Genomic DNA, 25988 nt, shown 5'->3' with positions numbered 1-25988 from the left:
ATCTCGGCTCAAGTGGCCCCCTTCCTCCCCCTGGGTCCGCCTGAGGCAAACCCTGGCAGGGCCAGGGGCGTCCCCAGCTCGAGGGCCCCCTCGGGGTCACGGCGACACACGAATCGGACACCCCGAGTTGGGCCGCTTCGGGGGCGCACTACTCGGTCCCAGCTACGGGTCCCGGCCGCGCACCCGACGTCGCAGTGGAGGCTCCGGAGCCGCCGCCAGCGTCGCGACAGGCAGGGGTGTCCGGTCACCTGCATCAACTCGAAGATGTGGTTCTCCTCCCCGTACTGGGGCATCTCGGGGGGGATACGGTGCGGGGCGGTGGTCGAGTCCATGTAGCCGTCGCGGCGCGCCGCTCCCTAGTAACCGTGTCGCTAGGGCCGCCGCGCCGTTTGCGTCATCAGCACGCGCCGCAGCCCCGCCCTGCAGGCTCCGCGCCGAGCCCAGATCCCGGAGCCTCGGTCGCGCGGGTCGCCCCCGCCCCGACCTCCTCGGCTGACGCGCTTTGCGGCTCGGGCAAGTTCTTTCCCCAACTCCGGCCTCGCTTTCCCCATTTGCGCATCTTAGCGGGAGACACCCTCAGGTGGCTTCCAGCTGGGCCTCCTAGTATCTGAGACCCTCGACGAAACCCAGAAGGGGCAGGTCGGCCCTCCGAGGCGGACCTTGCTTCTGGTTCTGTCAGTGCTCCCCGGCCCCGCTCCCTGTGCCTCAGTTTCCCCATCTTTAAAATAGAGATGCGGGAATAAATGCGAGGGAGGGTGTTTGAAGAGGGCGGGGCGTCTATGGGATGGGCCGGAGGTTCGAGGATCGGGTGGAAATCCTCAGCCCAACACCTAGCGTCGAGCCCGGGTAGACCCCACCTCCGGCTCCCCGGCTCTAGCCCAGCCGCCACGTGACCCGATTGCTATGGCACCGGCGGTAACAATCAGACCCGCGGCCCCGCCCCTTCTCGCCCGACCTCCCCACCCACCCTCGCCTCCCAAGTCCTGGGACGGGCCTCCCCTACCCTCCGGGGCACCGACACTCACGGAGTGACTTCAGCTTCTGGGTGCTCCGTGGAGCGAAGAGCGCTCTAGGACAAGCAAGGGTAAACAGCGATGACTGTGGGTGGGCCCACTCGGACCCCATCCCGGCCTCTGGGTTAGAAACTGGAAGCTGGGGTGGAGGATGGAGAGATGGAGGGGTCCGGAGGATGGAGGGGCCTGCATAGCTGTCTGGGTGGGTGGGGAGGGGAAGGTTCGCGCTGGAGACGGAGCTTTTTGAGTCGTGTGAATTCCCAGTGGTACGGGGCAGCTTGATGTTTTATTAGTCGCAACACTGAATAGGGAGCTCTTGTCTGTTGCCATTAATAGTAGGAACTGTAAGAGTTTGTTGAACTCTTAACTTTGTGCTGTCGTCAAAACTCTGTTGTCTCTATACCTTGGAGAGGGAAAATGGCACAGTCAGTGCAGACAGCCCCAGATTCAAGTCTTGGCTCCACTTCTTGCTGTGCGAGCTTGGCAAACTCTTTACTGGCTCCGTGCCTCACTTTCCTCGCCTGTGAAGCAGGAACTGCTGAAGGATTTCAGGAGCCAATGTATTGGAGAGTACCTGGCATGCAGTAAGCACACAATATATGGGGCTACTATTAGTCGTAGTATCTCATTTAATCGTTCCAACAACCCTGTGAAATAGGCACCTTCATTCCCATTTTACAGATGAGAAATTGGAGGATTAGAACAATGAGGAGTGGTTGGCTGGGTAACTTTGGGCGAGTCACTTCCCCTTTCTGGGCTTCTTTCCTCATCAGTTGTTGATCATACCGCCTTAGAACCAGAAGGCCTCTTGAAGAAGAGGCTAATCCAAACTCTCTCATGTGACAGACGGATAAATTGAGGCACAGAAAAGGGAGAAATCTTGGCTAGGGCCACTGATTAAATCGGGCAGAGCCAGGGCATGAACTCCACATCCAGGCTCCAGCTAAAGCCCTTTCCTACCAGCCAGCAGCCCAGAAACATGCCCTCCCAATGTAAAAGCCAGCACTGTTGCCTCTTCACCTCCAAACCGCCTCCTCAAAGTGCGCACACCTTGGTAGGCTTGTCAAACCCGACTGTAAAGATAGCTGGGGAAGAAAAGGAAGCTGCCTCCCCCTAAACAAAGAACACAACAGCCATGCCTGCCATTTGCACTGGAGAGGTTTGGTTTGCTTCCTGGACATTTCTGAAATGGCTCGCCTTTCTCCTCATTTATTTTAAGCCCTAGGCGCTTTTCCTACCATGATTTAATCTTCTTTAGCAGCCTGGAAAAATACAAATCAATTAAAGCCTAAAACCTATGGGTAATCATTTTTTTCCTCCCTCCTCCCCCAGATCGAGAAGTGCCCATACCCTGTCCCTTTCATCCACACTAATTTGGCTGCAGTGGCTCTCGTTCAAGGGACGATCACTTCGGATAGCTTATTACAGCTCCTCTCATGACATTCCTGGCGTGCATGTCACAAGTTGCTAGGATCAAGAACGGAGTCAGTTTTGCTCTCAGCGGCTCTTGGGGCCACCAGCCAAGGTAGTGCTGTATCCCTGGAGAACTTGACAACCCCAGGAAGCCCCAAGAGGGTGACAGGGAGCTGGACACACAAAGGGCAGCCCCCGAATGTTTAGTCCTCCTTGCCTTGGGTCAAGGAAAAGGGAAAGTCTAGTGGTCATGGAAGTGAGGCCTAGGGCTAGGGCTCTAGTCAGTGGCTGAACCCTCGAGAGGTCAGGCAGCTCTTCAGGCCCTTCGCATTCGCTATCCTCACCTCCACAGTCAGTCTGATGTCTGGTGTGTTTGTCTCTAAGTACTACCAAGGAGAAGGGGAGGAGGAAGGAGGAAGGGAGAAAGAAGGGAGGGATCCAAGTTAAGAGCCCAGACTTGATAAAGCCAGGCAGAGCTGAGCAAGAAGTCCTGACTTGCCCATTCCTTATCTGGCCTCAGGTTCCTAATCTATCCTGTGAGGATAACCATGGTACCTGGCTCTAAGGCCGTAGTGAGGACTTGAGCTAACATGTCCTAGAGCCCCATCCCGTGACCCGCGCTGTTCTTAGGAGGACTGGAGTGAGCCACCCTTCTTCAGGCCAGGATCTCCTTGAGGGCTGGAGCACAGCCCCAGCTGTCCCGGCACCGTACCCACCCTCCTCCTGCAAATGCCCCTCCAGCAGACAGTGGCCCTTCGTTCTCCAGGTTCCCACCTGCTTCCCTGCTTTATTTCCTCCTCATCTAAAATGCTGTTCCTTTCACTCTTCCACATGGTCTGCCTTCCCCTGTGAAAGACCAGCTCCTCCAGGGCAGGGAGTCTTGTCGGACACCCCAGCACCTGAATAGTGCCTGGCACACAGTAGGAACGCACAAGTGAATGAATGCATGAACTGCTTTTCACCCTCTTGGCTTAGAAGCCTTCTGCTGTTCTTTCAAATGCTTCCCCTGACACTGGGGTCCCTCAGCCTGACCCTGTCCACTGTCCTCTTCTGCACAGTCCCACGTCTCCACACACCAACCTCCAGCCCAGGGTGCCACCCCCACTGCACACCTGTCTCACCTCTCCACAGCCTCCTTCTTCTCAAGTCCGGGTTCAAACATCCCTTCCTCCGGGAGGTCAAGCCCTTAGCAGTTCCTGCTGCTTTTGAGGTACACACCATGCCTGTGATGGTGTCCCCTGCCATTGCACACACACACGCTTCGGCCACAGTCGCGTTGATGATTCTGATGATAGCACCACCACATTCCGGGCGCCATGGTCCACGCCGTGCACCTCTGGTCTCGTGTCAGCTCACCCCAGGCTGGGAGGCTGCTGCACACTGAGGCTTGGGGAAGATGGGCAGCTTGCCCAAGGTCAGCAAGAAGGGGTGGAACCAGGATTTGAATCCAGGCCTCTGTGATTCCAGGGCTCCAGCTCCTCTCGTGACATTCCTGGTGTGCGTGTCACAAGTTGCTAGGATCAAGAACAGAGTCAGTTCCTCTCAACCTCTACCAACCACAGCTGTCACCATGATGGGGGAAAAGCCAGGCCAAAAGGGCACACGCCCCTTCTCCCTGGAGCTCCACCTACGTGCTCTCTCTAACTCTCCTGGAGCTTCACCTTTTGAGTCATTTGTAAGCCCTGGGCCAAGATTAGGGCGAGGCAAGTGATGCACTCAGCACAAAACTTAAGGGAATGCCAACAGTTCAATCATTGAGGTGGACATTTTTCATGTTTTAATGCAATTTTTTGTTGTTGTTGTTGTTGTTGAGACGGAGTCTCGCTCTGTCGCCCAGGCTGGAGTGCAATGGCACGATCTTGGCTCACTGCAAGCTCTGCCTACCGGGTTTACGCCATTCTCCTGCCTCAGCCTCCCAAGTAGCTGGGACTACAGGTGCCCGCCACCTCGCCCGGCTAGTTTTTTGTATTTTTTTTAGTAGAGACAGGGTTTCACCGTGTTAGCCAGGATGGTCTCGATCTCCTGACCTCGTGATCCGCCCGTCTTGGCCTCCCAAAGTGCTGGGATTACAGGCTTGAGCCACCGCGCCCGGCCTTTAATGCAATATTTTTAAAAAATCAAAAATAATGCCTAAAATCCATTTAGAGTAACATGTCAAAAATTTAAGTAAAGGTAGGCTCAGTATTACTGATTTCTCCTTTTGCCTCAGGTTTCAATATGGCAAGGTGCAGGAATCTTTTCTTTACAAATTCTGACGCTGCCAACTCATGCTCCTAATCCCAGCACATTGGGAGGCTGAGGTGGGAGGATCGCTGGAGCCCAGGAGTTTGAGACCAGCCTGAGCAACATAGGGAGACCCCATCTCTACAAAAAAAAAAAAAGAAAACAAGTAGTCAGGCATGGTGGCACGTACCTGAGGTCCCAGCTACTCAAGAGGCTGAGGCGGAAGGACCACTGGAGCCCAGGAGGTCAAGGTTGCAGTGAGTCATGATCACACCACCACACTCCAGCCTGCGTGAAAGAGCAAGACCCCTTCTTTAAAAAACGTTTTTGGGGCTGGGTACATTGGCTCATGCCTGTCATCCCAGCACTTTCGGAGGCTGAGAAAGGTGGTTCACTTGAGGCCAGGAGTTCAAGACCAGCCTAGCTGACATGGTGAAATTCCATCTCTACTAAAAATACAAAAAATAGCCAGGTGTAGTGGCACACACCTGTAATCCCAGCTACTCAAGATGCTTTTTTTTTTTTTCTTTTGGAGACAGGGTCTCACTGTGTCACCCAGGTTGGAGTGCAGTACTGCGATCATGGCTCACTGCAGCCTTGACCTCCTGGGTTCAAGTGATCCTCCTGCCTCAGCCTCCCAAAGTGCTGGGATTACAGGTGTGAGCCACTGTGCCTGGCCTATTTTTATCCTGATTGCTGAGTTTTTTGGCACCTCCTTAAGTTTTGCACGGAGGCAAGTGCCTTCCTCATCTCGCCCTAGTTGGGCCTGGGTGAGCCGGACACCATGGGAGGCACAACAGGAAACCACTGTGCGTGAGTCAGCGTGTCTGCTCCATGTGGTGGGGACCAGCCAAGGCTATGGCAGGTGTCAATAAACCATGGCAGGCGTCATAAACCCCCACCTCATTCCCCACCCTCAGCTTTCCTTTCCATAGGAGGTTGAGCTGGAAAGAGGCCCCTGCCCTGCCTGCCCTGGCCCTGGCCCTGGCCCCAGCCCACCCCAGGGGAGCTGCAACTGCCCCTGTGTCTGTTGATAGTCACAGCCCTGTGGCTCTGCTGCAGAAGCATACTCTTGTCTTTCCAGGAGACCCACTCAGTGGCTCTTGAGGTGGCTCCCCTAAGGCAGTCTCGCTGGCTTTTGGCTCCAGGGATAGAGGCTCTGTGGCTGGGCTCCATCTTGCTAAAGGGCCTCTTCCCCAGCCTCCTCTAAGTTCCCTGATTTACCCATCATCTCACAGAGGCCATCTCCTGGTCTGTTCCTGTGTTTCCTTTCATTCCTCTGATGTCGTCTCCTCTTGCATCAACTGGGAATACTCCCCCTACCCCGCCTCTGTTTTTTTGGTGTTGTTGTTGTTTGTTGTTGTTGTTTTGTTTTTTTTGAGACAGGGTCTCACTATGTCCCCCAGGCTGGAGTGCAGTACTGCAATCATGGCTCACTGCAGCCTTGACCTCCTGGGTTCAAGCTGGACCCCCAGCTCCAGCCCTGCTCTGGACACAGCAGAAAGGAATATTTCCCAGCCTCGTCTTGTTCTCATTCCTATCCACCTGGGACCTGCTTGGAAGCTTGGAATGTGCCTTCCCTGCCCCAGTCCATGCTAAATGTTCTGGCCCCTTCCATCTCCAACGTCTCCCTTGGACTAGACCTGACCTCAGCACAGCCTTCTCTGACCCCTGCTCATGTGGTGACATGTTCGAGCCCGGACTTTGTTCTGGAGGCAATGGAAGGGCAGCCGAGCGTGGCAGCACTGACGATGCTGGTTGGACGTAAGGAAGCCTAGGATCCAGGGTGTCTTGGGCACAAATTTGCTGTGACACCCTGGGCAACACCTTTCCCTCTGAGCCTCACTTTCCCTGTAGCAGCTCAAAGGAGTTGGTTCTCTCAGTCCCTTCCCGCTCTAATGTGATAGAAATCTGTGGTCTGGAGCATTTTGCATGCACTCAGCAAAATTGTGATGTCGTGGAGCACACACCCATAGACTCTTCTGCCCACAGGAGGACTGTAGATGCTCTGTGGACCACCCAAATCACAGCAGGGACAGTCTGTGAGGTGCCAAGAGAGAGCCCTCCCCACAGCCTCCATGTTACTGATCACGGCATTCCAGCAATTAACAGGGTCAGAGAGCAGTCCACTAGCCACCAGCCCTGCCCTGAGAATGCGCAAACCTGAGACCAAGGCTCCTGCCCCCAGCCCAGAGCAGGCAGACTCACATCTTCTCAAACTAGACAGTCTAGTATTGATTCTTCTCCCCGCTTAATTCATGGGAGGGAATTCCCAGACTTGCCCACCTATTGCAGAGCAGCAGATGCTTTCAAATAATTTGATCCAAACTGATAATCTCCTGGTTTTATATCCTGTGGTATATCCCTTGATCCCAGGTTTTGCTGACACCACAGTGAGGGATTGGAGGCTGTGTGTGTATATGCATGTGCTTGTGTGTGTGTATGCACGTGCTTGTGTGTGTGCACATGCATGTGTGTGCATGTGTGTGTGCGTGTATGTAGATACCCACATCTGGAGAAACAGAACCAGAGAAACTCTGTCCACAGCTGAGGGAAGAAGTCACATTTCATGGCAAAGAATGTGTTCATGGAGGGTAAATTTCAAGGTCAGGCTCAGCTGTGTCATGGACAGCCTGGGGGGTCTGGACAAGCGTGCAGCCTCCCAGGGCCGCGCTTTCTTCTGTGGGGAGGCGCTCACAGGTGCGCCAGTGAGAGGGGACCGTGGGTATCCCTCTCACCTGACAGTCCTTCCCTCCAGAGCTGGATCCAAGCATTGGGTCCTGGGACCTCATCACTATCCTCTTTCTCCCCATAGATTCCTCCTCTCCTGTAAATGAGCACAGAGGAAGACAATGAATGAGGTGAAAGAATCCCTTCGCAGCATCGAGCAGAAGTACAAGCTCTTCCAGCAGCAGCAGCTCACCTTCACCGCCGCTCTGGAGCACTGCAGGGAGAATGCCCACGACAAGATCCGGCCCATCTCCAGCATCGGACAGGTGGGGCTCCCGACCCCCACCCCGGCCGAGGGGCAACAAGCCCAGCCCCCTCTCATGAAAGATGAAACCACTGGGGCCCAGACAGGGGAAGCACATTTGTGCCAGAATCAGGACCCAGACTCAGAACCTAAATGGTGGAATGAGTCCTTCATTTGTTTCTCCACCAAATATGTAAGTGAATAACACAGCAGTTAAAGAGGCGGGCTTAAGACTCAGCCAGCTGGGGCTTAAGTCCTAGCTCTACCATGTGCCATTGTGGTGACCTCAGGCCAGTGACTTCACCTTTCTGTGCCTCAGTGTCCTCATCTGTGACGCAGGTTCGGTGGTCACCCATAGAAAACTGGGGATTTATTGGTGACCAGAGGGATCCTGTACCTCCCATCAGATTCCACTGGGAGTTGAGGAACTGTGGGATGCCAAGCACACTGCCAGGTGCTTTCGCAGATGTTTTTATTTAACCTGCATCTCCTCCAGGGTTAGCTGCTGTCCAGGTTTGCTCTGCAGGACTTGGAGGCCTCAAGACCAAATGAGCCTTCCAGGAAGTTAGGGGCTGGAGCTGCAGTGCAGTTAGGAACACACACAGGCCGGCCCTTCACAGCTTGGAGGGAGTCAGCTTGTGGAAGGGTAACTGCCCCAAGATGGGTGGGAACAGGTGCAGGGCTCAGAACTGCAGAGGAGAAACAGGCTCGGGAGGCACAGCGGCATCCTTTAAAAACTTTTTTTCTGGCCAGGCACAGTGGCTTATGCCTGTAATCCCAGCACTTTGAGAGGCCGAGGCAGGTGGATCACGAGGTCAGGAGTTTGAGACCAGCCTGACCAACGTGGTGAAACCCTGTCTCTACTAAAAATACAAAAATTAGCTGGGCATGGTGGTGGGCACCTGTAATCCCAGCTACTCATCAGGGGCTGAGGCAGGAGAATTGCTTGAATCTGGGAGGCGGAGGTTGCAGTGAGCTGAGATTGCACCATTGCACTCCAACCTGGGCCACAGAGCAAGACTCCGTCTCAAAAAACAAAACAAAACAAAAACAAAAAAAATGAAAAAAAAAACCACTTTTTTTTTCTAATTTTGGTAAAATGTTTCCTTGATTTTTTAACTCAAAAAAATGTTAAATGTAGAGGCCAGATGCAGCGGCTCATGCTGGTAATCCCAGCACTTTGGGAGGCCGAGGTGGGTAGATCACCTGAGGCTAGGAGTTTGAGACCATCCTAGCCAACATGGTGAAACCCCATCTTTACTAAAACTCCAAAAATTAGCCAGGTGTGGTGGCACGCACCTGTAGTCCCAGTGACTCGGGAGGCTGAGGCATGAGAATCACATGAACCCTGGGGGCAGAGGCTGCAGTGAGCCGAGATCGCACCACTGCACTCCAGCCTGGGCAACACAGCAAGACCCTCTCTCTCTCTCTCAAAAAAAAGTTAAATGTACAGAAAAGCAGGACCCTTATAACCCTCACCCAGATTCACCGACTTGTGACATTTAGCCAATTCAGCCATATTTGCCCATGCATGCAGCCCCTGAGCTACTGGAAAATAGACTTCCTCTTCTGTAAACCTGGACTTCAGGGGAAGAAAGGAAAGAAGCTGCCTACATCCTTTTTCGTCCATCCTCCAGAAGCTTCAAAAGTCAACAAGTGTCCCTTCCCAGAATCTATATCAATGCATAAGGGAGTGGCTTTCTTGCCTTAGGTCAACTGAAGGCTCTTGGTAAATAGTGGCCTTGTGTTCTGAGTTGCCTCTTACCCCTCCCCTGCCCTCCCTAAACCAAAAGTATCCAAAGGTTCCCTGCACACCGTGCCCCGCCCCCCAGTCCCCCCACCAATGCTCTGTTGTAGTTACACCTTGGGGCAGGTTCCTCGTCCTCGACCCCCACAGGTGCCCTTGCGGGTATGTGTGTCAAAACCCTCTCCCCCTTACAAAGCTGCTGTGTGCCTGGCAATCCTTGAGAAGGAAGCACTTCAGATTGGGGAAACATCCCTTAGCAACAAAAAGGCAAACGGTTACAGCAAGAAAACCCTGATTTAGATGTAGACCTTTGTGGGTGCTGGAGGAGGTGATACCTGCATCTGTCATCAGATTGTGGAGAGTAGAACCATCTGACCGTGAAATGGGTCTGTTAACCTGGCCTGGACCACAGCCAATGCCTCCCTAGCACAAGATCAGACCTCCCGCTCTGGCCCAACCTCGGATGCAGTCACTTGGTAACCCAATAAGCTCCACTTACTCGCCTGCCCCTCCTTCCTCCAGCTTGTGAACATAGTACAGCTGAAGCCCAAAGGATGCCAGTCCCTGCTGTTTCCTCCTCAGTATGGGTGGCCCACGCTGGCATTTCTCACAATGAACTCTCTAAGTGGGATGACGGGCACTGTGGCATTAAGTCAGGGGGCAGCCCCCTTTTGCTTTAGGTGGTGGTTGGTTCAGGTGGCATGGGGACAGGTGAGGGGTAGGGCACAGAGCCACTGAGCTGGGGACAACATCCAACTAAGCCACTGGTGCCCTGGGCAGGTTATTTCACCTCTCCAGACCTCCAGTGCTCATGTCATGGTACTCATCTGTAAGATGAGAATTAAAAAAGGTACCTACTCAGTGTGTAGGGTTTAGATGAAGACAAGTGAGAGCAGGCCTGTAAAGCCTTTTGCATGGTGCTGGAACACTTGATTTTATATCCATCTATCTATCTACCCATCCATCCATCCATTTAATTTAATTAATTTTTTTTTTTTTGAGATGGCGTCTTGCTCTGTTACCTAGGCTGGAGTGCAGTGGCGTGATCTCGGCTCATTGCAGCCTCCACCTCCCGGGTTCAAGTGGTTATCCTGCCTTAGCCTCCTGAGTAGCTGGGACTACAGGCATGTGCCACCATGCCTGGCTAATTTTTTTTTTTCCTAGTAGAGATGGGGTTTTACCATGTTGACCAGGTTGGTCTCAGACTCCTGACCTCAAGTGATCCCTACCCACCTCAGCCTCCCAAAGTGCTGGGATTACATGTGTGAGCCACTGTGCCCAGCCAATCCATTAATTTCATATCATCTCTCTGTGTATCCATCCATCCATCTATCCATCCATCCATCCACCCATAGAGAGAGATACCACTATATAGAGTGGTCTGTACCTTAAAATGCTTACGCGTTACTTGCATCTCCCCCATGAATCATGGAGGGTGGGAGGGAGTAGGGTGGGTGCTCCTGGACATCTGCACCACACGCCAGCCAGGACCCGGGTTGGCATGTCCTCAGCTCATGTGGCGGTGGCCTTTGCAGGTGCAGAGCTACACGGAACATTACTGCAACAACTCCACAGACCGGCGGATTCTGCTCATGTTCCTGGACATCTGTTCAGAGCTGAGTAAGCTCTGCCAGCACTTTGAGGCCGTGCACTCTGGCACCCCAGTCACCAACAACCTCCTCGAGAAATGCAAAACCCTCGTTAGCCAAAGTAATGACTTAAGCAGCCTCAGAGCAAAGTAAGTCCCTCTGGTGCTGCTTTTGAGGCCCCGTGTGTGCCTGTAGGGAGGCCTCTGTCCTGCTTCTTTCCTGTTCCCGTTAGACCACCCTGGGCAGGAAATCCCAGTCTCCACTCATTTACTGGAATGACTCGGATTCAGCAAAACCTTTTCTTTACGAGCATCGTAGACGTGGCGGGACAGCAAGTGTCTCACGGGTGTTAGCACCAGGCAGGTGGAGAAGCGGGTGTAGAGCCCAGAGCAGTTGCCCCCGGAAGCCCACAGAGATCCTCACCGACATGCAAAGAAGTGAACACTAGAGCTGCCTCCCAGGGGCAGCAGCACCGCCACTGATGGCCCCTCATCCTGACAGCCTGGGAGCCCGCAGGACAGTGGGCCAGAGCCCGGGGAAGCTCCGTAGATACCAGGGTGAGATGAGCCAGAGGGATGAGCCAGCCAGTTCCTCACCCCCAACCCAGGTTTCTACGGACCATGGGGCGGTGGTTTGCACCTCCTGTCTTTCACACCAGAATCACCTGGGGCCTGTGGCACCCCAGGCCTGGTCTGCCAGAATCTCTGGGGACAGCCTGAGCATGCTGTGTGTCCAGTTCTAAAGCCTCCCCAGGTGACTCTGCTGTGCCTGAGGTCTGGCAGCTGCTTGCCACAGCAGCTGCCAGACCTGGGAGCATGGGCTCACCCGGCCCCCTGCCATCCTGCAGATACCCTCATGACGTGGTGAACCACCTCAGCTGTGACGAGGCCCGGAACCACTACGGAGGCGTGGTCAGCCTCATCCCCCTCGTGCTAGACTTAATGAAAGAATGGATCGCCCACTCTGAGAAGTTGCCACGCAAGGTGCTGCAGCACGTGAGTGAGCCCCAGGCACGCCAGGAGAGCACCAGGGGAGCCGCTCGTCCTGCCCAGGCCATAGGCACCCAGCCCGGGGCCACTAAACACAAGTGTAGACAGCTCACCAAAGGCAGCTTCAAACCCAGGGGATGTTCAAAACCGCCCTGGAGGCCCCCTGGTGGGAAACTGTAACTCAGAGCCAGGGAGCTACATCAGTGGAGAGCTTTGCTATTTAATTTGGATTTTACTGGTTGGTCTTTTTTTCATTGGTACCCATGGCCCCTGCCACTTACTAACCCCAAAGGGAATCAGCCAATATATTACTGAGACTTCCTCTCTCTCTCTTGCTTTAATTTTTTTTTTTTTTTTTTTTTTTTTTTTTTTTTGAGACAGAGTTTCGCTCTGTTGCCCAGGCTGGAGTGCAGTGGCGCGACCTCCGCCCACTGTAAGCTCCGCCTCCTGAGTCCACGCCATTCTCCTGCCTCAGCCTCCCGAGTAGCTGGGACTACAGGCACCCACCACCATGCCTGGCTAATTTTTTGTATCTTTTAGTAGAGACGGGGTTTCACCGTGTTAGCCAGGATGGTCTCGATCTCCTGACCTCATGATCCGCCCTCGTGATCAGCCTCCCAAAGTGCTGGGATTGTAGGCGTGAGCCACCGCGCCCGGCCCTCTTGGTTTAACTTCTAATGTTTCCGCTTCTAAGCATCAGGCTCTGTGCTGATGAGGAGGAAACTCACTTACAGGAGTTGCCCAAACAGATGGCGTGGTAGAGGGTCCAAGGAGGGCACTGAACTGTCACCTAGGTCCTCTTTGAGCCACATCCGGCTCCAGTGCCAGGCCTGTCCCTGCTGCGGGCTGCAGCTTTGCAGTGAGCCACCAAGCTGGAGACCATCCGCTCCTTGCCCCACCACCAGCCCCAACTGTAGGCAAGGCACATGCTGTTTGCGAGCCAGGGATGCTCCCCTCCAGGATGGAGTGGGGGTGAGCGTGTGGAACGCAGTGTGTTTAGATTTTATTGTTATTTTTTGAAATGGAGTCTCACTCTGCCTCCCAGTCTGGCATGCAGTGGCATGATCTCGGCTCACTGCAACCTCCACCTCCAGGTTCAAGCGATTCTCCTGCCTCAGCCTCCTGAGTAGCTGGAATTACAGGCACCCACCACCCCACCTGGCTAATTTTTGTATTTTTTTTTTTAGTAGAGATGGGGCTTCACCAGGTTGGCCAGGCTGGTCTTGAACTCCTGACCTCCACTGATCCACCCACCTCGGCCTCTCAAAGTGCTGGGATTACAGGTGTGAGCCACTGCGTCCGGCCAGAACTCAGTGTGATTAGTTCTCTGGACCACAGCCAAAGGGGAATAAACCCACCTTCTCTTTTCCTTTACTTGGGAGAGGGAGACCATGACAGAAGCCAGAATTCTGATTTTATGGCTCCTGAGCAAGGGCAGTGACCTGGTTTTCACAGCATAGTTGAACCCCAAACATTGTAAAATGTGTCCCTGGCTTCTGAGCTTGCCCAAAGTAATGTCTGACTATTGGTTTTTCCCTTCACAGGGGACGACTTAGCTTCTGTATTGTTGCTTCCTCAGGGGGAGACAGTCGAGAATAAAAAGTATTCTACCACCTCTCTGCCTGGCTTGGTTTCCTGGGATTTATCCCTGAAAGAAAACCTCCATCTCCCCTAAGACATCAAAAGACACTGGGCAGTAGCCACACATGCAGAGCCTCAGCGGACAGCAGAGAGAGGCTGCCCTAGGCAAGGGGCAAGGGGGCGTGCCTGTCTCCAGTCAGCTTCTAAGAGGCTATGCCCAAGCTCCAGAGGGCCAGCATTCGGATCTTCCTCCAAGGGTGGGAGGTCTAGTTAGAGATCTAATCAGATAAGAAAACCTGAATCTTCCTGAGAAATTAAAAACTGCCACCTCCCAGTCTTAGTCTCAAAGGAATTGCTTCAACCATTAACATGAGCAGAGCAGGGTAGGCACCGTGGCTCACACCTGTAATCCCAACACTTTGGGAGGCCAAAGCAGGTGAATCACTTGAGGCCAGGAGTTTGAGACCAGCCTGGCCAACATGATGCAAACCCGTCTCTACTAAAAATACAAAAAAACTAGCTGGGTATGGTGGCAGGCGCCCGTAATCCCGGCAACTTGGGAGGCTGAGACAGGAGAATCACTTGAACCTGGGAGGCGGAGGTTGCAGTGAGTCGAGCCTGGGCCACTGCACTCCAGCCTCGGCGACAGAGTGAGACTCTGTCTCAAATAAATAAACAAACAAATACATAAAAATAAAACGGGCAGAGCAATGCTGGTTTCCAGACACAGCCAGGCAGAGGCGAGCAATTGAAAGCCACATCGCAAATGAAACTCATCCCTGGTCCTTATATGGAAGTCCAGGCCAAGAGATCATAAGCCAGGGTGGATGTCAAAATTGTGTAAAGGCATTTTCCGGCCTTCCGAAGCCCTTGAAGGGCATGGAGAAGGGAGTGTTGGGTGTTGCACTCTCTCCTTGGCACACTCACATTAACACAACCAGCAAGGCTCACGAGGGCAAGCTCTGCAGCACTGAAGTGTCAGTGCAGTGCCACCAAAAGGACTCCGAGACACCCAGCACGCCAGCACGGAGGAACAACACACCCCTGCAGACAGCCTGGCTCTGGGGGTTTCTCTGTAGACAGGATTCGAGTCCCCCCCCCCCCCCCCACCCCGACACTATGCCACTTGGCCACTCTTTGAGGAAGAACATGCATTTGAGGCAGATACAGGTAGGATTTGTGGCTGTGCACCAGATAATTTGCCAGAACAAAAAGAGTCTTCTTAGAGACAAAAGCCCAAATCCATTATTTGTCAGGTTCCTCCTCCAGTCACCCAAGGTAGCCAAACCAGACCCTAAGGCTTTGTATCTTTGGACCAGTCCCCTGCTCGACCTATAAGCCTGCCAAGGCCAGTGTAAGCCACTCCATGTCCACACAGCAGAGTAGTGCAAAACAATAAATTTTTATTTGTTCACAGTTAAACACAAGCAACTGCCTTGACGTTTTAGAACATCCTAAGAAGGACAGCAAACCCTTTTGATTCCAATTCCCATTCACTAAGATTGTACCATTTTATCTTGCAGTTCATTTTTATGGCATCTGATGTGGATTGTTGACATGCTTTTAGGATTGAGGCGGGAAAGTTTAGACCTTTTGACAAGAGCGGACTTTCTTCAATTTAACTAAAAGCAGTCTGTTAAAAAAATCAGTTTCTTTTCACTGATGGGACCCCTTTAAACTGCAAGTTTGCCACACATGGTTCATCCATGATTGAGTTATAAAACTAGATTATGTCTTAGCAAAATCTGTTCCTCCGTAATATATTTGTGGTCCATAGAAGTCTTCTGAAAAGTGATTACTGATTCTTCCTAGTGCAAAATGCATGGCTGCCTCTTTCATAAGCCAAAGTATTTGCTACACAGAGCAGCACCATCCCTTCCTGTCCAAACACTGTAAGAGGTGGGGAAAGGGGGGGGGGGGGTTGGTCTGGGGGTTCTCAGACTCTCAGGATCTCCCCTGAAAGGTCCATTCCAATGGTTAAACCAGCTTACTTATCTCAGAGGGTGGGTAATGTGGCACTGGGAGGCCAGGAGGAAACTCCTCTGCCTTCATTAACTCGTTTCGTGACCAGAAGCCGTGGGCACAGGTGCTGGGCTCTTCCAGGCAGGCTTCCCTTGTAGCTACAGCTACTCTTCCCTCAGACGAGCAGACACAGACTGCAGGACGGCATGGAAGAGACAGGAACATGCTCCCCTGGGCACATCGAAGAGTTCCGGACAGAGAAGCCACGTGGGACAAGGGTCACAGCAGCAGCCTAGGGGCCAGTCCTCGACCTCAACTTGTTTTTACCTACAGACAAAAGCTTAATCGAGTGCAATCAATGCCTTGGGGATCTTTGCAGCAATCTGGGGGACATGTGTCACAGAACTCTGGATGTAAACAGATACACAAACATCTTCAGACTGGATACATTTTTCCAACGTTTGTTGCAGGTCGGTTTTAAAGCATGTACCCTGGAGAGTGAAGGTGCAGCAGATAAGGTGTACTGATTTGAGTCACTCCACACAAGGCAGCTTTCTTCTCCAGGTGGGACAGAGCCCCCTGGGGGGACCACTCTCCAAGAGTATCCGCAGGAGGTGGGCGGCACTCCATCTCACCAAGGTCCTAGCCGGACCTTCACTCTGCCCAAACCCTCCTCCAGCCTGTACGGGCCTCCTCCCACCTCAGTGCTTTCAGTGAGATAAGGTGAGTCTCGCTGTGGAGAACTTTTGTTTGCTCTTCAGTTCCTTCTTCAAGTGGTATGCTCTACTATTTGGTAGAAATTCACATTGGCTTGTCACAGCACACTTCGGTTCTGCCGGCTACGTGAAACACATACCCAGTTTTCTATTCTTAACAGCGAGTCAGCCTCTGTGGTCTCACAGATCCTTTCCTCCCCAGAACCATTGTGTACATACTCCTCTGAACAACTGCTAGAGTTTTATCTTCCTCAACAAATATACCAGAAACTACATGTGCTGTTGCAAATGGGGACGGCCCAAGAGTCTGGAGTTTTGTTCCCTGCTGCTCTGCTTTTGCCCAGCAATGTGCGGCATGGTGGGTGAATTTTTCTAATTGTCAGTGGCTTCCAGGACCTGTTCCTGGGTTGTAACAGGTCACATTCTCAGAACAGTTTGGATTATTTCCCCCAACCACGTCACATAAGCTTTGGCTCACAAAGTAGCTCACCTCTCGCCTCTCCACTCATCAAGCTTAGTAAGAAGATTCTGCAGCTTAGTCCCAAAGGTCAGGCAGTTTTCTCTCCTGAAAAACTCTGTGGGCACACCTAGAGAGGTCAGTCTGCCCACCTGCCTTAGTAATGCTGGTCCTAACACTCCTCTCCAAGGATACCTTTCACAACTTCTCCATCTAAGAAGTGACCTTGACCTTCCTACCTTTGGGTTTCAGTTTTTTTATATTCATGACCACGTGTTTCTTCCAATCCCGTAATAACAACTTTTATAGACTTTATGGCAGAGTCTTGTCAATGGCTTTTTGAAAATCCATTAGAGTTCTATCAGATGCAGATCTGTGTGTTTATTCACCTGCAGGGACTCGGGAGCTCATCTGCTCTGCGTCTTCCTATCCCCCTCCCCGCTAAAGCTGTAGTGCACCTTTTTAAAGGAATTCCATGCTGCACAGCAGCAGACTTTGGGCTCCTCAGGGCCTGTGCTGACTCTGGTTAGTGTCAGGTGGGGATCCGAGTAGGTTATGCACATTGGCCAAACAGCTGAGACAGGTACGCTCTCCCATAGTGATTTCTGGATGGAGGCCATCCAATCTCAATATTTATGAATACCAAGCTGCTTAACTGGTTTCAAGATAGACTCTGCCCTTAACGCTTACTGTACTAATACCTTTGCCCAGGACTGAATTGCCTCTCAAGAGTCCTACTGTCACCTTTCCATTCTTAAAACTACTCACTGCAGCATGACCAAGTGACTCTTGGCAGGTTTATCACTTCCAAAACCAAACCAAACCTAACTACTGACTCGAGTTCTTTGCAACATGAAAGCCTACATTTTTAGGCTGGGCCCCTTCAACATGACTCCAGGTCTCATTCCCCCAACCGTGGTTGAGTGAAACCCACAGCCTCCTAGAACTCAGAGGCACCTGAGCTTGGAGCCACCTTTGTTACAAAGCTGAGGAAAGGGACACCCAGGCTGGATGTATGAGCTGAGGGCCCTGCGCAGACATGTCCATGGAGCTTTAAGCCTAGGCCTCTGTCCATGCTGCCCCCTTTCTTCCCTTTATTTTGACAACCTGTCCATTTCTAAAATGTTTTTTTCTTTTTCACCTGGGCCTCTTTTCCTTTGCCAATTAAGGAAAAAGCTTTAAATGCCTGGTATCTTGTTCTGTGGCACAGATCTCTAGAAGGAAAGTACTTAAAACCGGTTTCAGGATTCACTGATGGGATTTCCTTCCCTTTCTAAATTTGTTCACGTTTTCCTTTTCTAAAACTGAACAAGGAAACTAGACTGTACTGGAATTTAAGCTTTCCTTTGGACAAAGCTGAATTAAACATGTGATGTCACTAATACTCCACATCTGACAATTCAGGGCCAACTGCCAGCCTGTGCTAGGCCGAGTAGTTGGGACCACGCCCTGCCACAGGCTGGGAATCAGTCACACCCAGAAGGCCTGCCTCAACAGGTTTTCTGCTGGTATAGCCAGGGTGACATAGAGTCTCCCAACTGTCTACCTCCCTTTAGTTAGGGATGCTAGAATATTTATTGCCATGCTAAAAAAAAAAAAAAAGACTTTTATTCTCTGGTGCTCAAAGCCTCCGTGTGCACTAAGATTTCGTACCATGACAGTTTTTTACCTCTTTATGACTGAATCCTTGTATTCTTTTTAATGAAAGAATAGAAACAGGAAAGCCAAGTTCACTGGCTCCTTCCTACCAACTCTCCCCTGCCTCAGCTGGAACACGAGGCAACAATTCTTAGGCTTCTAGCATTTCTTTCAGGAGCCCTTGTTGAGTTTGGATTCTCTGCCACTGCCACTTTTCTGACTAGTGTCATCTCTCGTGAGCATGTGGGGCAGCCTAGTGGGCATACATAGCCAGCTTTTGCCAACATTCTCCCGGACTCTGCTTAGACTGCTCTGTCATTACTAACATGGAGACTGTGATGACATCGTTCCCTGGAGAGTCGGCCCCTGAAAGTTGGAATTGGTATGAAAAAGCTGCTCCCCTTCTGGTGGCCTAGAACCTGCTACAGTGAGGCAACCCTAACGGCCTGGGAAATGATGGTCACATACACTTTGCAAAAGCTCTTTGGACCTTCAGAGCCTCTCTGCTGCACTGTCACAAATAAGCTGACATGAACAAGAGGCGTGTGCACACAAAGGGAGGCCAGCAGACAGGAAGGTTTAACAAAAGGCCCAGCAAGCTGAGATGGACTGGAGGTGCAGTTCCTCGTGCTCAAGTGCTTCTCGGGTAACCTCTCCCAGTGACTGATCCTTGCCTCCTACGGAGAACAGGTTTTACCACCTACACACCAGCCTGTGGTCACAATAGTACCAACATTCAAGCAAACACCAAATAAATAAGAGGTAGTGGGGGAAGAAGGGACAAGAGCTTTCCCAAAGGGTGTATGGTCTCCACAGTGCCAGCTCTAGATTTCTGAAACAGGCTTCTGTTTACACAGAACTTTCTAGGAAGCTTATTAGAACTGCCAAAAGAATATAAGTGTGAATAAACCATTGTTCTTCTAGACCTGCTGCTTTAGATGCTGAACTTCAGAATCAAAAAGCAGTGGAAAAGTCTCATGTGACAGCTTTCAAGTGAAGACAACCAGCTTTGCAGGCTATGGCCTCCTGGAAGGGACAAAACCAGACTTACCTGCAATGCAACAAACTACCTGGTCTAACTGAGAGCCAACCCAGTAATCTGAGCTTCAGGAAAGCAGAAAGTGGTGTGTTAGACTCAAAGATTAAATTTGGCCTCATATTGCACAGGTTCGAAGGACGCAACCATTCTGGGGGGAAAGGAAGAAAGTAAAGCTACTGAGGAACACCAACTGGCCCTTGGATTAGAACACACTGCGAGGTAAATGAGAGGGGATAGGGCGGGTGGAGGGGAAGGTCAAGAGGCATTTCAATGCCAGATCCAAAAACCGTTCTGCATTCAGTCAGCTGTCCAAAGGACCTCCGTCCCATTTCCACACATGAACTTGCACTCAGACCCTGGAAACAGGAAAGCTTTGAAACGTGCATTCACACCTCCTGTTCTGTGCCAACAATATGCAAGTTAACACTGATTGACCACCATCCTTAGCTGTGTTCATGATGAGTCTCATTGTAGTCCATGATATGTAGCTGTCCAACACTGTCCGGGTTCGGGGGAGATGGGTGCGGGCCATCTAGGTTCAGGGGAATCTTGGCTTCCACACCCAAGTCTTTGCTCAGTTCTGTCTTTAGGCTCTCCGAAAGGCTACTGGTCATGCCGTCCTCATCACACTGACTCTCGCTCTTATTACGAAATAACTCTCGGGCCTTCATACCCAGGAAGCTTTTTGAACTGGGAAGTGAGCCCACAGTGGTAGGGATGCTGGCAGACGGTTCTCCCGTCGTCGTCTCCCACCGACTGCTGAACGGGCCTGCCCTCTGGTGTGGGGGTTTCTCCGGGGTGGAAAGCTCGCTGCTGCTGCTGCTGCTGCCTCCACCTCCTCTGCTTCCACTACTGCCCCGGGTGCTGCTGGGCCTGGGGGTCTTGGTCTCACCGTTGTGGCCAGATGCCTCTTCATTGTGCCCTACCATGGAATCTGAGCACCCGTCATTACAACAGTCAAGCCTGTAAGAAAGCCCGGGAGGAAAGAAGGAGCTGGTGATTGGAGCGTCCACATTTGGAAGATGTGGAATTACACTGACACTCACTCACACTGATGCTGAACTCTGCTAGCCCACTCTCTGTTTTATAATACTGGACTCAAGCAAGAGATCTCATCAAGAGAAACCTAAGTCACAACTAGGGATACGAGGTGGCAATCTTAAGTGTGAACACTTCCTGTGGCTGTATGGAGGGACTCAAGGCCAGGAAAAGGAACATGAAGAGATCACTGGACGTTTGGAGGAAAGGCACGTCAGAGTGGGTCTCTGAAATGGAGTGAGCTGAGCGCTGCAGCCCTGTCTAATCAGCTATAACTGCTTCCCACACCATGTGACACAGTCCTTATGCTGTAATTGACAGCTTAATCCCAAGGTCATTAATCAGTTCTTTGTTCCTACCTTTCTTCTGCTGCTTCAGCTGCTTCGGCTTTTTCTTCTTCAAGTTTTTTCAGGAGGCCATCTTTCTCCAACCTGCCATATAAATCTAAGATCTCCAATTCAAACACTTGGGTTATCCTTTTCTGAGCCTCATACCTGCTCTCTGCGGCCTGTAGCTGTCCTCTGAAAGATACAGACCAGCCAGAATATAGGAAGTTCCACTTAATAAAAACACAAAAGCCTTTCCTGATCAAAGTTACCTTGCCTGGAGTTTGACATCCTCTAAATATTTCTTCTGTTCCAAAAGAAGGTGGTCTTTCTTGGCCAGGTGAGATTCCAGTTCCAAAATCCGTTTTTGGGAGGTGTCAAGCCTCTGAGTCTGCTGGAGAACATGGCTTCTGTTTTTTTCTAGCTCTTTCCGATAGGCAGCTTTCATCATTTCTACTTCCTAAAAAAAAAAAAAAAAAAAAAAAAAAGACCAGAATTCGTACTTATAAAAAATAAACCCGCTGTATCCATTTTGAAAAGACAATGTAAGCAGGACTGAGAAGGCACTTTAGTAAGCTGGTAGTATTATCCTAGTAACCCTTCCTTGAAATCGATCCCCAAGGAAATCATGTGAAACATAAATAGAGATTTTGCACAAAAATAATCATCACAGCATATTTATAAGAGCAAAAACCTGGAAACGTCGTTTAAGTCTAATGTCAGGGGAACAGCTAAGTAAATTAAAATACATCCTATATTTCTAAGTCTTTTTAAAAAAAGATATGGTATCAGTAAAAAGATTAAAAAGCAGACTACAAGACTGTGTGAACAGTACAATCAACTATGCGAACATATACGTATCCAGAACACCAAGTGAAAATCCGCCAGTATCCAGCTATCATTTCAGTCTAGTGGTACCGCAGGCCACTTGCTTTCTTCCTCCTTTTCTCCCCCTCCTGACAATAGCACAGGTGGGGCTACAGAATGGAATGCCAGTGGAGCAGGTCTGCTCAAGCAAAGCAGCCTCTGCAGACTGGGTGCCCTGACAAGGTTTGTTGATCATGCTAAGGCAGATGGCCTGCAGCTGACAGATTGGAACAGCTTGAAACCCAGAGCAAGTACACATTAATGCTCAGAAAGAAGGCGGAAAGGATATTTTTTTAAGCCTGTGTTACATTTGTGTGTGTATGTTTACTGTGGTAAAATGTACAAAACATAAAATTTGCCATATATTTGTTTTTTAAAAAAGATAATAAACCATAAACAGCAAGGAGATGAGCTTTCACAAAGGCGCCCCTGCCTTGATGCTGTCTGTTGAGCCCAATGCTTCCTTGTTACAGAATGCAACTGATTTAAACTCAGAACTGGCTCTGATAATGTGGCTGTTCCAGCTGTGCTAAATGGCTCCAGACTTCAGCACAGGGTAGCTGAACGCATCTATCTGGACTTTGTCATAAACAATAGGACTTATTCATGGATAATCATGCAAAGCACTGAACCAGGAACATCCGCCAGGAACATCTGTGCACTCTCACTAATCCTTACAGCTACCCCTACCAACTGTTCCCACCCTGGATTCCCCACCGCTCACTCTTCCTTCTCCTCTGGATGGAACAAGAACAACCCTAGCTCCAGGTTCGGGGGCAAATCCTGACTGGGTTGAGGCAATGACTAGGCTAGGGATGGGCACAGGACAGGCCTGGCCAACAGGGGAGATAAGTATGGTGGGAGCATCTGGGAAAGGTTTTCTTTCTTTCTTTTTTTTTTTTGGAGACAGAGTCTCATTCTGTTGACCAGGCTGAAGTGCAGTGGCATGATCTCGGCTCACCGAAACCTCCGCTTCCAGGGTCGAGCCTCAGCCTCCCAAGTAGCTGGGACTACAAGCCCCTGCCTCAGCCTCCCAAGTAGCTGGGACTACAAGTGTGGGCCACCACACCCGGCTAATTTTTTGTATTTTTAGTAGAGACGGGGTTTCATCATGTTAGCCAGGATGGTCTTGATCTCCTAACCTCGTGATCCACCCACGTCTGCCTCCCAAAGTGCTGGGATTACAGGAGTGAGCCACCACGCCCGGCCTGGGAAAGATTTTCTTGCTGAGGAATAGGAAGAGATGCTCTCCTCTTCTGTGGGACATTATTGTGTCTGCCTGTCATATCTGTGCCTGTGGCACACACCTAGCAACCATGAGTGCGGCTAGCTGGAAGACCAGGCCTGCAGGATAAGCAAGGCAGTGCAGAAGAATGGCAAGAGCCTGGCTCCTCGATGCTGTCCCTGAATGGCCAACTTGACCAACCTGGAACTCACCTGCTTCACAACCTCCTGTCAAGAGAAATAATAAAATTCTCCACTGTTAAGCCAGTTGAGTGTTTTTTGTTTTTGTTGTTTTTTTGAGATGAAGTCTTGCTATGTTGCTAGGCGTGGTCTAGAATTTCTGAGTTCAAGCAATCCTATTTCAGCCTCCCAAATAGCACTATAGGCATGTGCCACCGTGCCCAGCCCTAGTTTGTTTTTTGTTGTCTACAACTGAAGGCATCCTGACTATCACAACTCAGCTGCATCACCCCTGTTTAATGAACTGGGAAACAGGGCTCCACGGAGAGGAGGCTACTGACGGTCCCAAAGAGCTGTACAAAGGCTCCATGGAGGCCGCCCGTCTAGGCTTCTCTCAGGAGATGGCACCGGCGCATTTCAGCAGCTTTTTCAGGAGCTCTCTTGTGCCACGGATCTGCTTCTCCCCCTTTCTGTTCCCAAAGTCATTACACCTCCAAAATAAGTGATAGATGCTTTCTAGAGAAAGTACCACATCTAACATCCTTCTAAGAAAGGGAGTCTGAATCTGAGAGCTGAGAGGAGCCAAGAAATAAAGAGTAACTCTATTAGGAAAATTACTCTCTCCAGTTCTAAGACTCCTCTCTACATCCGGCGAAAAGGACTCTTTACAAAGCACATGCCCAAGAAACCTAAAAAGGAGGCCCATGTGTGATGGAGAAGTTAGTGACAGGAAGCAACTGAACAGCTACTATTAAAATTCAATTCCTACCTCATTCACTAACATTACCTGAGGCTATTTATAAAGTGACTTAAAACTTCTGCCTCGACACCACTGGTGAGGCACTAATTAACGTAAGATCATCCCAATGCTGGCCTTGTTGCCAGGACTGAACTATCATCTGCAGAAATCCAACATTAAAAGGAAAAAAAAACTGGTATGTACGCCAGTCTATACCCACAGTCCTGAGAGGTATGTTAAACAGAATTGGTCCCCCATCCTTCTTTTTTTCTCTCCCTCTTTGAAAGGGGGCCTAGAGAAGAGAAAGGAAACACTTTACACCTACTCTGTACCAATTACCATTAGGTGCTTTCAGTGCAAGTTAACTTCAAAGCAACCCAACAGGAGAAACAAGCTCACACGGTGGCTGGAAAGTGCTTGTCTATCTGGACCAGGGGGAAGCGGGACTGCCACTCCGTCTTTTAGGAAACAAGTCGTCAAGCCATTCTATATGACATGCCGGAGACATACTGTCTGGGTCTGAAACGCTTTCCCCACTAAGGTCTGGCTCCCTGAGCCCTGGCGTACCTTTGTGGTATCTGAGTGCTTGTTCTGCAGTTGTTCCAAATATAGCTCGTTGACCTCCCCAAGAACCAACAGCTGCCTGTTCAAGAACTCCATCTGCTGCTGGACCGACTCACTGTTTGAGAGCTAGCCAAAAAACATAAGCAAAGTGAAAAATCCAACGACATAAAACTAGCACATGGACATTAAATAGGGAATCAGCTAGGAGCACACTATTTCAATGTTAAAGCAAAATAAACAAGTCCCATGGGTTTACAGTCCCTGACATAATGGCAGGTGGGGAGGATGGCACCCAAGGACAACAAAAATTGAAAGGCACTTCGGAACTGTACTTTGCAAAGGGGACAGCACGAATGCAGTCCATCAAAACTGGCCACCCACAGATCACCTGGAGAAGGTGGACAGGTATACCACCAAGGCCCAGTGGCATAAAGCCCTAGGGAAAACTCACCGTTCTTGACAAAATGATGTATGAAGTGCAGTGATTCCCAAACAAGGAGGAATCACGCTCAAAAACCTGAACAAACTTTTGACATTTATATAAACAAGGTATGAAGAAAGAGTTCCATGGGATACACATAGACCAGGGTTTAGGACGGATACTTCTTTGCTGCAGGGGGTTGCCTGTGCATTGTAGGATATTTGGCAGCACCCTGGCTCCGACCCTCTAGATGCCAGTAGCACCAAAAACATGAACCTAAAATGTCTCCAGACACTGCCAAATGTCAGGGAACATGGGGGCAGCAGAACTACTTCCTGTTGGGAACCCATGACACAGACACTCAAGTGATATATTTCTTTAACCTGTCTGAAGGAAGAATGTTAGCAAATGGTGTTTCAACAGATTCAGGTCTGCCTCATTTCTTCTTACCTTTTGGGAAACCTGACTGAGCAGCAGCTCAGTGTGACACACCTTGTTGTTGGCCTTCTTCAATTCTATCCGCAGCTCTGCAATCATGTTCCTGCAGTCCTCCAGTTTCGTCTACCCAAAGAGACGTGGACATGAAGTTTGAGGAGCACTGACAGGCCAGATCACAGCCTACCTGGCCACCAGCCCACAGACGACTGGGAATGCCTAGCTCAACGGCTCTACTTTCTTGGGCCCTCAGGATTTGATGTCTTAGTTTTAAAAAGTAAGTTATGGTTGATTTCTGAGTTCCTTACTGTTTAACAAAAGAAAAAAAAAGAGACCTTAGATCCTCAGTTCCCAAGCTGTGCACCAAAGAGCCCTGAAGCTACCCAGCAAACTCACAGGGAGGCTGCAGAAAGATTTTAAATTTTTGAGGGAGACGCAGCGCCATCTGTTGGACACCCTGTGAATTACTAACTGGCTGGAAATCATGCTGTGCCTGTGGATGACGTCTTTGTGAAGCCGGGCTTTTTTGGGTGCAGTGATACAAAGCACCACAAGGAAAACCAGTGTGAAACACGAAATGAGGGTGTCACTGTCCACTCTGATTTCAAGGTCTGAGATGCCATGCAGTGCCCGATAGGTGCACACGAGGCAATAGTAATTGCAGTTATTATTTTTTCTAATGTATGTGTATTATCTCTAAACACCTACTAAGTTCTTAGGACATTCATACTCACTAAGTTATTCAGATCGACTTAATGAGCAGAACTGTTAAGTGTTTCTTTTTGGCTGCAGAAAAAAAAATGACTGAGACACTAAGGGAGCTACTATATGAACCAAGAAAGTTGGGGAACCT

The 25988-nt window shown here is 50.6% G+C and overlaps 3 protein-coding genes across 17 annotated transcripts in view; 1 reads left to right on the top strand and 2 right to left on the bottom strand.

Moving 5' to 3' along the window:
- The window catches only part of AK8 (adenylate kinase 8), a 160628-nt gene extending 159512 nt beyond the window's left edge, over positions 1–1116 (bottom strand). For 2 of the 6 annotated variants that reach the window (XM_031934095.1, XM_031934093.1), the window contains exon 1: positions 1026–1116. Coding sequence is in view for 2 of the 6 variants with exons in the window: in XM_023189000.2 (XP_023044768.1) it covers positions 249–332 (84 nt within the window). In the remaining 4 variants the exon portion in view is untranslated. Of the gene's footprint in view, positions 1–248; positions 883–1025 lie in introns of those variants that run through there. The other 4 variants (XM_023189000.2, XM_023189001.2, XM_031934096.1 and 1 more) reach the window with 4 other exon arrangements.
- Positions 397–13564, top strand: SPACA9 (sperm acrosome associated 9). 2 transcript variants are annotated; one of them, XM_023189003.2, is made up of 5 exons: positions 397–513; positions 7465–7645; positions 10906–11108; positions 11807–11954; positions 13493–13564. In XM_023189003.2, exons 2-5 carry the CDS (start codon positions 7502–7504, stop codon positions 13502–13504), a joined length of 507 nt encoding a protein of 168 aa, XP_023044771.1. In that variant the 5' UTR covers positions 397–513; positions 7465–7501; the 3' UTR covers positions 13505–13564. The 2 variants fall into 2 exon arrangements, with proteins under 2 accessions (XP_023044771.1, XP_023044770.1); XM_023189002.2 differs by having other exon boundaries at positions 11807–13563.
- A 1348-nt stretch (positions 13565–14912) lies between these two features.
- The window catches only part of TSC1 (TSC complex subunit 1), a 54794-nt gene continuing 43718 nt past the window's right edge, over positions 14913–25988 (bottom strand). For 8 of the 9 annotated variants that reach the window (XM_023188974.1, XM_023188973.1, XM_023188978.1 and 5 more), the window contains 5 exons: positions 25151–25261; positions 24283–24405; positions 20978–21165; positions 20739–20900; positions 14913–20304 (listed from right to left, as the gene is read on the bottom strand). In XM_023188974.1, the coding sequence (XP_023044742.1) occupies positions 19785–20304; positions 20739–20900; positions 20978–21165; positions 24283–24405; positions 25151–25261 (1104 nt within the window). In that variant the 3' untranslated portion in view covers positions 14913–19784. The remainder of the gene's footprint in view (positions 20305–20738; positions 20901–20977; positions 21166–24282; positions 24406–25150; positions 25262–25988) is intronic. The other variant, XM_023188980.2, reaches the window with a different exon arrangement.

Source organism: Piliocolobus tephrosceles, chromosome 14, assembly GCF_002776525.5.
Source record: "Piliocolobus tephrosceles isolate RC106 chromosome 14, ASM277652v3, whole genome shotgun sequence".
NCBI classification, from domain to species: Eukaryota; Metazoa; Chordata; class Mammalia; order Primates; family Cercopithecidae; genus Piliocolobus; species Piliocolobus tephrosceles.
This window is presented reverse-complemented; position numbering and strand designations above follow the sequence as displayed.

Excerpts from the sequence above, each read along its gene's own strand:
- SPACA9 (XM_023189002.2), top strand. The coding sequence starts at position 7,502 with ATGAATGAGGTGAAAGAATCCCTTCGCAGCATCGAGCAGAAGTACAAG. Across the intron at positions 7,646-10,905 it reads CCATCTCCAGCATCGGACAG|GTGCAGAGCTACACGGAACA; the intron begins GTGGGGCTCCCG and ends TGGCCTTTGCAG. Across the intron at positions 11,109-11,806 it reads TTAAGCAGCCTCAGAGCAAA|ATACCCTCATGACGTGGTGA; the intron begins GTAAGTCCCTCT and ends GCCATCCTGCAG.